This window comes from Manacus vitellinus, unplaced genomic scaffold (assembly GCF_001715985.3).
Source record: "Manacus vitellinus isolate BGI_N305 unplaced genomic scaffold, ASM171598v3 scaffold_38_pilon, whole genome shotgun sequence".
NCBI lineage: Eukaryota > Metazoa > Chordata > Aves > Passeriformes > Pipridae > Manacus > Manacus vitellinus.
In genome coordinates, this window is record NW_021940526.1 from 7,529,666 (window position 1) to 7,540,797 (window position 11,132).

At 47.3% G+C, this 11,132-nt stretch overlaps 1 protein-coding gene across 1 annotated transcript; it reads left to right on the forward strand.

Annotated features, from left to right (window-relative positions):
• Nucleotides 1-160: 160 nt before the first annotated feature.
• On the forward strand, nt 161-10,000 carry CRNKL1 (crooked neck pre-mRNA splicing factor 1). Its single transcript, XM_008924846.2, has 13 exons — nt 161-311; nt 882-973; nt 1,084-1,242; nt 1,602-1,768; nt 2,208-2,386; nt 3,027-3,197; nt 3,869-4,060; nt 4,836-4,895; nt 6,006-6,086; nt 7,640-7,879; nt 8,217-8,318; nt 9,350-9,598; nt 9,741-10,000. Exons 3-13 carry the CDS (start codon nt 1,157-1,159, stop codon nt 9,906-9,908), a joined length of 1,695 nt encoding a protein of 564 aa, XP_008923094.1. The 5' UTR covers nt 161-311; nt 882-973; nt 1,084-1,156; the 3' UTR covers nt 9,909-10,000.
• The last annotated feature ends 1,132 nt before the right edge of the window (nt 10,001-11,132 follow it).

Below are 11,132 nucleotides of genomic sequence, written 5' to 3' on the forward strand. Positions count from 1 at the left end.
GAGCCGCCCGGGACCGGGCCATGCGGGTCGCGGGGTCCCCGGCGCCGCATTCGGCGAACACCGCGCCTGGCGAGGCACCGGAGGAAACCGGCAACGGGGAGCTTGGCGGGTTCGCGTAGGGCAATGTGAACCGAGCGCCCCTTCCGCTTACCTTGCAGGTGAAAAATAAAGCACCCGCCGAGGTTCAGATCACAGCGGAGCAGCTTCTGAGAGAGGCCAAGGAGAGGGAACTCGAGCTTCTCCCGCCGCCTCCGCAGCAGAAGATCACAGATGTTGAAGAGCTAAATGACTATAAACTCAGGAAAAGAAAGGTACAATAAAATAACAAAGCTAATCTCGACCCTTAGGTAAAGCACTAAAACTCTACTATTTTCAACTTAGACAAGAGGTAGTTTGTATTCCTTGTGGACTTTCCAGGCAAGCACCCATTCTTTAGAAACCGTAACTGCTTCATGCTACTTTTGTGCAAAACCTGCAGGTTAAACCTGTGTTGTTTAACGTGGAATTCGGTAGCAGACATCTCCCCTGTGCCCATGTTTGGAACACTTAAACGGTTGTTACATCTATGGGTTACAGGCACTTCCTGCATTACCACCAGCATCTGGCCAGGCAGCATAAGACAATCGTGGTTCAGTTTGTTGCTTGAGTAAGATATTTCAGGTATCAGGTTGCAGGAACTCAAGTTTAGTCCTGTAGGACCATTCTACACTTCTAGCTGCTTTGCCCAGCAATTTTTACCGTGCTGTTTTAAGTATGATTCGTTATCACTTCTGTACAGGTGTAAGACATTGGGCATTCATTCCTGTAATAATAATACCCCATAAGGCATTTGTAGTACTGGTCTGCAGAAGGATTTCTTACAGGTATAATTCTCTCCCCAGACTTTTGAAGACAACATAAGAAAGAACAGGACTGTTATCAGTAACTGGATCAAGTACGCACAATGGGAGGAGAGCCTGAAGGAGATCCAGAGGTAACCAGGATGCAGCTGCAGGCAGCTCCTACAAACCTTTTCAGGCCCACGTTGCCAAACATCAGGGTCCTGGAGGCACATTATACCTGCAGCATACTCGTGTTTTGCAGAGCCCGGTCCATCTACGAGCGCGCCCTGGACGTGGACTACAGGAACGTCACGCTATGGCTCAAGTACGCCGAGATGGAGATGAAGAACCGCCAGGTGAACCACGCCCGCAACATCTGGGACCGGGCCATCACCACCCTGCCCAGGGTCAACCAGTTCTGGTACGTTGGCAGAGCCCAGAGCAGCTCTTCTGCCTCCAGAGACTGCACGTCGTTTGTCTGCTCTGGGATCGTGCCAGAGTGCCTTGTTTCCTGTTTCTCCAAGTCCTCAGGCTAGTCTGAAAACAGAGGAAGGCTAAAGTTTTGGAGTGGTTTTGTATTTTCTTTAAGTGGCCAGGGCATTGGGAGAGAAGGATGTTTGTGTGCTTGCATGCTGCCAGTCACAACTGTGTCTACAGGCATTTCTGGGGTGGAGGGGGATAGATGAAGAAACCTCAGGGATGCTGTTGCAAAGCACTCCAAAACTCCTTGAGTTGCTGTGTTCACTATGCAATTGTAGATGCTCAATCTTCTTTCCCAAGGTACAAGTACACTTACATGGAGGAGATGCTGGGGAATGTTGCTGGGTCACGTCAGGTGTTCGAACGTTGGATGGAGTGGCAGCCAGAGGAGCAAGCCTGGCATTCCTACATCAACTTCGAGCTGAGATACAAGGAGGTGGACAGGGCACGAAGCATTTATGAGAGATATATCCTTTTCTGTGCCTTGGAACACCCACCCAAGTTCAGTCCTGCATTCTTCCTTTTCTTAGTTATTCCATCTCTGGCAATATCTCTGTGCTCCTCTTCACTGTGGGGTGCTGAGAACAAGCCACCACACCAAGAGCCAGCAGCAGGTATTAAGTGTTTAGGGAAAGCCATCGAATTCAGTGAAGTGGCTGTAGGCCCTGCCACAACATCTATATTTAATTTCGCTCGTGCACCCAGCTTTTTTGCAGTCATTTGTTTCAGACTTCTCCTCGCCCTTTATCCGGTTTTTAATCCCTTTTCAAGTTCTCAGTAAGACATGTCCTTGCATAAACCCACCTTGGGAGCGGTTTGGCGCAGCCCTTGAGCCCGTAGTCACCGGGGGGAGCACAGCTGGAGGGGCCCCGTTCAGGCAGCGGCGTTTCCTTAACCGAGCTGCACTCGTGATCGTGCACCCCGACGTGAAGAACTGGATCAAGTACGCGCGCTTCGAGGAGAAGCACAGCTACTTCGCCCACGCCAGGAAGGTGTACGAGAGGGCCGTGGAGTTCTTCGGGGAGGAGCACATGGACGAGCACCTCTACGTGGCTTTCGCCAAGTTCGAGGAGAACCAGAAAGAGGTAAGGTCTTCTCAGTAACACATCAGACTAATGACAAGGTTTTTCCTTGAATATCAAACCCCAAAGCCATTTCACCGCAGTGCTTGTGGTTTTCATCACCTTATATGATGCGCTGTTAGTCTGAGTTTTTTTGCCTGCCCTCTAGTTGCCTTTTGGTGATATCAGGAAGGTGTGTTCTAAGCAAGGTGGGCATCAAATCTGCCAAGCCTGAGAGCAGCAGCATCAGACCAAGCATGTATCCACAAGTCTGTGAGGGTCCAAGAGGTTGTAGGCCTGCATGATAAAAAACTGAACTGGCCTGAATGTTTTTCCACTGACAGCCTCTGTTAAGTTCCCAGGCTGGTAAGGAATAAAAAAGGTTCTGTGAATCCCAAACCCACACCTCTTAAATGTGGTTTAAATATTCTAAACCTGTAAATGAAAAAGAGATGGTGGGGGCTGACATTTACAGATTTCCCTCCCCCTCAAAGTTTACTCTTCAGGGAGATCTGCATTAGTCCTGTTCTAAAATAGTCGCTTACATAGAGATGTTCCATGATTCTGTAGTCTATTAAATATTGCCAAAAACTCATTAAGAAACTGTGGGGTAGGACTGAAACTGCCTTGTAAATATTATTCAAATGATATTTAATGTTTTCAGTTTGAAAGAGTAAGGGTGATCTACAAGTATGCCCTGGATAGAATTCCGAAGCAGGATGCCCAGAATCTCTTCAAGAATTACACCATTTTTGAGAAGAAGTTTGGAGACAGGAGGGGAATTGAAGACATCATTGTCAGCAAGAGGAGATTCCAGTATGAAGAGGAGGTGAAGGTATGTGTTACAGGTACCCCCCAGGCTCATTGTGCATCCAGCTGCTGCTTCAGGTACAGCAGTGTCTTGTGATGTGAAGGCTGATGAGTTTTACATTATCCTTGATAGTCAAAAAAAACACCAAGAGAATACTAAGACAACGTTCATTTTGGAGGCTGAATTCTATCCGTGGAGAAGAGAATGATATTTGCACTCACTGCTTTTTTGTTTCTGCTTTCTAATGTAGACTGTGCAGGCAAAGTTTCTGATTGAACTCAGAGCTTGGTACCCTTTGAAGCGACCTGAGGGCATAATGCAGTTTAGCTTGTAACTTACTACTCCAGTTATGGGGTGACCATTCCAGGACACCTCACCTGTGTCCAGGTAGCTTTTTAGGAGGAAACAGCTGTGCCTCTCCTGTCTGCTGTTCACTGAACACTGCACATTTCACCACGCCCTCATCCCCTCTCACACTTCATTTAGAAAATATTTGTAGGCACAATAAAACCAAAACTCACTTTAACCCAGAAGCTCTAATGTGGGCATCCCCAAGACTGACAGCGGTTCGTTAGTGCTCCAATGACCTATTTCAAAGCAGAAATTCCGAGTAAAACTTAAGCAAAGGAACAGGGTCCGTTATTTGTGGTGACTGAAGCTTCTTCCCTGTTTCCCTGCTCCCATCCTCCTGGAAGGCAAACCCCCACAATTACGACGCGTGGTTCGACTACCTGAGGCTGGTGGAGAGCGACGCGGACGCCGAGACCGTGCGGGAGGTGTACGAGAGAGCCATCGCCAACGTGCCCCCCATCCAGGAGAAGAGGCACTGGAAGAGGTACATCTACCTCTGGATCAACTACGCCCTGTACGAAGAGCTGGAGGCAAAGGCAAGTAGTAAGAACTCAGGTTTTGTTTGGGTTTTTTTTTCTTTCTTTCACAAGTTTTTTCCGTATATTAAACAGCTACTGGCATTTTAATAGGAAAGCTGAGAACTAAATATGCTATGTTTCACTACTTTTGTGCAGCAAGCTACATGATTTACTATTTAAGTATATGGGATTTTTCCCCTTTCAGTTTTCCCTCTTATGCATGGGGGGTAAAAAAAAACCCAAACAAAACAAAACCAACAAATCCAAACTTGTTTCACCCCAATTCATCCAGGAAAATGCTGATAAGAAATGCAGAAGGGGGTATTTCTAGCCCCATCTGAACTGTACTGTTACCCGAACTTGTGAAATAGCTCTATATTTAGGAAAACATTTGTGAAGCACCCACATTGCTGCTATAGCAGCCTACGAGGCTATGCAAATATTTCTTCTGTTACCGATCATGCACCATTAGAGCTACTTTAAGTGGAGAACACTATTTGGTGTCTATTAAAGGAAAACAGACTAATTGTTTTCCCTCTTAGAATGGGGACACTCCTGGTTTTATTGTCTGCTTCTTAGTATTGATTCTTGCTTTCAGAAGGCTGAGTCTTCTGATTATTACCTTTGAATTGTGCATACCAAGTAGATAAGTATATTTACATCTTAAGTATTCATAATTCTAACCAGTTTGACTTAAAAAATACTGTTCTGCGGTTTTACAGTCGTTGCAGGATTCAAAATACAGTGTAATCCTAGCAGTAAACAAAGCACTTAATGGTGCCTGTTCTTACAGGATGCAGAGCGAACCAGACAGGTGTACCAGGCTTGCCTTGAGCTCCTGCCCCACAAAAAGGTATGGCTCCTCCAGCACTTCGGGGTCAGTTTGGGGTTAAAGTTTCCCAGATAATATCTTTTAGTTTTCTTCCCCTGCCCCTAGATTCAAGTGTGTAAACAGCTGCAAATATCTGCTAACACATTCACCAAGGCTGCACTCAGAACTTTAAGTACCCCTTCCAGTTTCTCAAAACGTCCATCTTCCAAAGTGAATAGGGTTTTTTTCAAGCTAAGATCACTGTAATTTGTATCACAGTGGGAAACAGCAGCACAAGCACAATGGCAGATTCCCCCACACAGATGAAACAAAGGGGCTTCTACACTACTTTAAATTTATTATTAAATAGTTTCTAAGAAGCTAAAATTGCACATAGTCAAAAGATAGAGAAAACCACTTAGTTGGTCTTTACTTACATGGCTTCCTCCTCAGGCTGCTCCAAGCTGAGTCACTTGCAGCCTCTACAGAATACTAGGTGCTCTGCTTTGCTGGGGTTACCACCTTTTATAGCAACTGCACCTAATGGCCTGCACGGTCCCACCCGAGGAGCTGCATTTGGTAAAACATCTTTCAGGTGTGTCCTCCCCGTTACAATTGGCCTGCAGAGCTGATTTTCGAGGGGTTTTGTGGGGTTTTCTTTGCTAGTGAGCTTTAACTAAAATATCCGCGGGGCCAAACCCTTACAGCTATCACTCTGCATTGCCTTGGAACACCAGAAAATCTTAGTTCGTGTTCTTTCTTATCCAGTTTGTCATTATTTGCGTCACCTGAGTGTCAGGTGTGTAGATTAGGATTAATCTGTAATCATTAACAGCTGTTAAGTGGTTCGTTGATGGCTGATATGTTACCAGTTGATGATTGGTTAATGAACTCTTTTCTCTCTTTATAAAGACTCCCTCCTTGCTATTTTTGCTTTCAGCAAGGATGGAGGATGTTGCCCTGTCCTAGCGAGGTTGTTTTGGGTAATGGACTCTCAACATTTTAGCATCAAAACACTGAGCTCAAACGAGACTAAATATAGTAATAATAACATTTTTGTATAGATGGAGTGCTTGGGGTTTTTTAAAGGGTGTTTGCAGTATGTTTTACTGAACTTCCAGCCTAAGTATTACATTCTTCTTTTTCTTCCAGTTTACATTTGCCAAAATGTGGCTGCTTTATGCACAGTTTGAAATACGCCAGAAGAACCTCCCCCTTGCCAGAAGGGCTTTGGTAAGCTTTTGTTAGTGCCCTAATTGACTTTGCTAACTAACAGTGACACAGGAATAGCATTAGGAGATCTTAAATTGTCCTTTATAAATTGCTGGTTTAATCCACTTAAATAAAGCATCCGAGGAGTCTGCAGGGACCAGCATTTACTGTCGTGTATGATTTAAAAAGAAAGGCAGCTTGCTATGATGAATTAGCCGCGGGCAGAAATGACAAAGCACTCCTCTGAATGCAGAGCACCCCCATCAGCTTAGTGCCATTACAAGTTGCTAACTGCTGCCGATTCGTTACAGTGATACATTCTAAAAAGCTTTTTAGATAAAGAAAAGGTTTGACTCGTAGAAATTAGGACCTGTCGAACAGAGTGTGTGAGTCTCAGGCTGCTGAGAGAAGCAATCACAGGGATTTTGGGCAGGCTCAGGAGCTGCTGAGCAGGTTCACTGTGTGAATGTCAGCAAGTCAGGGGACTGCGGGGTGTGTTTTGGCACCAAGACCTTTTGAAATAAACTTCCTTTCCTCTCAGCTCAGATATTCTTAAACTCAGGGATTTGGGGAGAAAGCCATAATTGGTAACAGTTGAGGTGATTTGACTTTAAAGAGCAAACTAATGGGGTTTCAGCCAAAACAGTGATGGAGGGTACATGGAGAAGAACTGGGCATATTTTGAAACAGCAATGGCCTTTGCAGAGCTGGAGGGCCATAACAGGGACCAAAGTGATACTCCCAAGTGGTGGATCCCTCTGTTTTTAATAAGTTCCAAGGTAATAAATGTGTAGGAACATTGTACAGGAGAGCTGTAGTAGAAGAGTTTGATCTCCAGTTGCTTCACTCACGTTGGCCTGAGGGAACAGAGGCTATGCTGCTTAATAAATAATGCTTATCCCTGCAAGTGGCTCCAAGGTGAAGTTTGCTACAGCTTGTCTCAGGTGTGCCTGTTCTTAACTCTTGTTTTAAAAGACTCCCAAACTAAGAACCAGAAACTGCTTTCTCACAGCTTGCCTTAGGACAGACAGTTTTCTCCAGAGTCTGAGGCATATCAGAAGGAAAACTATTAAACTTTTTAAAGACATTATTCTCTACCTGTCCATTGCTATCAGCCAGCAGGCAGGGAGGGGGAACCATTCTCTGCGTGAGGGGGAGCAGTGTGGGGCCAGGAGACAGTTTGGTTTGGTATCATTTGTTTTGTAAGATACTTGGGAACAGTTTACCTGACAGACTGGTACAGACTGGTACTGTGCTTCCGTCAGCTGTTGGTGCAGGATGAAGTGCTCAGCTGAGCCAGGGTAAGTTCCAACTCACACTCCATGGGGGATCCATGATCTGTGAAAGTGTAACAAGTGAGGACATCATCTACTTCCTGAGTTCTTGGTGTCTGTGGATGCACATTCGTTCTGCAAACACTGGCTGGATTTCCTGCTGGCCCTGAACGGAGTCTGAAGAAACAAGCTGTGCAAAAAACGAGTTGTGGCTCTAATATTGAAAAGTAAAGAAGCATTTAGAAAATACAGTGGGGTTTATTTGCCTGCAATATCATTAAGGGTCTTTTTCCTTAACAGGGAACGTCCATAGGTAAATGCCCAAAAAACAAACTGTTCAAAGGTTACATCGAGCTGGAGCTGCAGCTGCGAGAATTCGACCGCTGCCGGAAGCTGTATGAGAAATTCCTGGAGTTCGCCCCGGAGAACTGCACCTCGTGGATTAAGTTTGCTGAGCTGGAGACCATCCTGGGGGACATCGACCGGGCCCGGGCCATCTACGAGCTGGCCATCGGGCAGCCCCGGCTGGACATGCCCGAGGTGAGGGGGAGGGCTCAGCACCCGGGCCAGGTGTGAAGTGTTTGCTGCAGAGTGGCTGATGAACATGTAAATGACCCACCAGCTCAGACACAACCACGGCCTGGCACTCGTTAATTCAGCATCTGTTTCTTGGCAGGGCCATAAACCCCCTGACAAAGCTAAATGGGTTGTGTGCACAGGGTGTGGTGCTGCTCAGCCCTGATCCCAGCCTGTGCTCTCAGTTAATGCTCTGATCTCAAACTTTTCTCAGGGAAATTTCACCTTTATCCATGCTCTTCCCCCTCCCATTGTCTCAGTGTGCTCTGAATGAACGTGATGAAAGGCTTCTCTGTTGCAGGTTCTTTGGAAATCCTACATTGACTTTGAGATTGAGCAAGAGGAGTATGAGAAAACCAGGAACCTCTACCGCCGGTTGCTTCAGCGGACACAACACGTCAAGGTGTGTGTGGGCACCCAGGACACAGAGCTGGTCCTGAACGTGGCCCACGGGGCAGAGGAAGCCTGGGCTGCCTGGGTTCAAATCAACCCAAGTTCAGTCCCGTGCCTGTGCTGGGAAGGGGGGAAAGAAGTTTCTGAATTCCATACAGCAGCAGGCGTATCTCAGGTGAAAGCAGCTTTTCCAAGCAGCCCTCTTCCTGCTGAACCACCTTGGGATTTTAGTTGAAAAATCTTTGGAAGGAAAAAATAGCTGTGATTTTTCTGACATCGCTTGGTGCTCTCACTGACTAAATTCACACAGATTTCTCATGGCCTGAAACAGCCACAAGAAATGTATCCACGTGGCTCTCGTGAGCGTCCTGCCTGGCTGAAACAGGCGAATCTCACGAGTGTGAAGCAAGCAGGGATTTTCTAGGCTGGTGGGAAAAAAGTGCTTTAGACTTGCCTTGGTGTTGGGTTGGGGTTTTTTTGGGCTGCTTTGTTATTTTTTAGGGTTGTTTCAGGCAGGGTGTCCATGCTGTGCCCACAGGTGTGGATCAGCTTTGGGTGGGTGTTTCAGGCAGGGTTTCCATGCTGTGCCCACAGGTGTGGATCAGCTTTGGGTGGGTGTTTCAGGCAGGGTGTCTGTGCTGTGCCCGCAGGTGTGGATCAGCTTTGGGGGGGTGTTTCAGGCAGGGTGTCTGTGCTGTGCCCGCAGGTGTGGATCAGCTTTGGGTGGGTGTTTCAGGCAGGGTGTCTGTGCTGTGCTCACAGGTGTGGATCAGCTTTGGGTGGGTGTTTGAGGCAGGGTGTCCATGCTGTGCCTGTAGGTGTGGATCAGCTTTGGGTGGGTGTTTGAGGCAGGGTGTCCATGCTGTGCCCCCAGGTGTGGATCAGCTTTGGGGGGGTGTTTCAGGCAGGGTGTCCGTGCTGTTCCCCCAGTGTGGATCAGCTTTGGGTGGGTGTTTGAAGCAGGGTGTCCATGCTGTGCCTGTAGGTGTGGATCAGCTTTGGGTGGGTGTTTCAGGCGGGGTGTCCATGCTGTGCCCCCAGGTGTGGATCAGCTTCGCGCAGTTCGAGCTGTCGGCGGGCAGGGAGGAGCGGCTGCAGCGCTGCCGGCAGGTCTACGAGGAGGCCAACAAGGCCATGCGCAGCTGCGAGGAGAAGGAGGAGAGGGTCATGCTGCTGGAGTCCTGGAGGAGCTTCGAGGAGGAGTTCGGCTCTGACAGCACCAAGGAGAGGATAGATAAACTCATGCCTGAGAAAATAAAGAAGAGGAGAAAACTGCAGGCTGAGGATGGGGTAAGGAAAAAGCGATGCCAGCTGTGGGTCCTTGGTGCCTTTGTGGAGTCGTTTTCTCTTATTTCTCTCTTATTAGAAGTGCCTCCTAAAGCCAGCGTTAACATGCGAATTAAACTTTGCTTTGTGGTGTTTTTTTCCCTAGTCTGATGCTGGCTGGGAGGAATACTATGACTATATTTTCCCAGAAGATACTGCCAATCAGCCTAACCTCAAACTCTTGGCGATGGCAAAGCTCTGGAAGAAGCAGCAGCAGGAGAGCGAAGCTGCAGCCGTGGATCCTGACAAGGACATCGATGAAAGCCAGACTTAACACCTTGCCTGTCCCCACCCCTTCCCTGGGGCACTGTACAGTATTTTCATTGGTGATAAATAAATGTATTTAGAGACTTTTACTATTACTGACTTGAGATGGGTTTTCTGTGGAAAACAAACACTGTGTTTGAGATGATTCCCTTTAATACACCTGTTGGTTTCCAGCAGTTAAAGGAGAGGTCATGGGACCAGTGCAGGGGTCTGCAGCCCTCACCAGTGACCTGAGAACTGGGTGGCAGTTCTCACTTGGAGCACAAGGCCCCCTGTCCCCAGTCTGTCTGGGGTGCCAGGATCAGCCACATCTGTGCAAGGCTCTGCTCCAGCCGGTGAGTCCTCCCTGCCTGGGTCTGTCCCAGGTTTATTCATCCTGAGAACTGGGCTGGCCATTAAAAACTGCACTGCTGGTGGGGGCAGCTGGGGCTGTTGGTGTCCTCACACCTCATCTCCTCAATGTGGGCACGTGGCTCTTGCTCCCCCTCCTCTGTCCCACCCCCACTCACCCCACATGAGCCTCTGGAATAACATGTGCCTCTCATCTCTGAGTGTTTCTGCTGCCTCACCTAGCCCATTACATTGTAAATCTCATTTCTTTTTTCCCTCTTTCTCCAATCCCTCCCTCTGCTCTGGGCCCCATTGCTTTTCACACTTCCTTTCGACATTTCCCTCTACCCAATTCCCTGTCTTTGCTTTTCCGTTTCATTTTATTGAATTTTTTACAGAGTTTTCAGAGGTGGTAAGGTGGTTTTCTTGTGTATATTCTGATGGGAGTTTTTTTGGAGGGGTTTTTTGTTTCATTTTTATTCTAGGAGCATTGCAATTTCCCAGGAATTCCTTACTTTGTTGAAGACGGAACGTTGCCTTTTTATGCCAGCTTTGCTGTGTATTCTCTCAGTTGCTGATATCATCTCTCTTAATGAGACCAATGGTGAGATTGTCAGCAGGGATTCAGGTGAACATCATGCCTGTGTTTGTACGTGGAGCTTCAGCAGCTCTCCAGAAAGCAGCAGGGGCACAGGGCAGTGTCTCACAGGGCAAGAACCATCGTTGTTCCGAGTTGAAAACCCAAACACTTGGATTTTCAAGCCAGGTTGATTATTGTGGGGTTGTTGTTTCTAAGTACAGAGTTTGGATTTTTTTTTTTTTTGCCTTGTTTTTGAAACACCTGTGGGGAGTGATCTGGACTGACACCCTGAATGCTGCATTTCCAGTGGTGAAACTGTTC

What these genes read in the sequence shown, in the direction of transcription:
- CRNKL1 (XM_008924846.2), top strand. Translation starts at nt 1,157, where the DNA reads ATGGAGATGAAGAACCGCCAGGTGAACCACGCCCGCAACATCTGGGAC. An exon ending in CCCTTGCCAGAAGGGCTTTG is followed by an intron (nt 6,087 to 7,639) that starts GTAAGCTTTTGT and finishes TTTCCTTAACAG; the next exon opens with GGAACGTCCATAGGTAAATG. An exon ending in CCCGGCTGGACATGCCCGAG is followed by an intron (nt 7,880 to 8,216) that starts GTGAGGGGGAGG and finishes TCTCTGTTGCAG; the next exon opens with GTTCTTTGGAAATCCTACAT.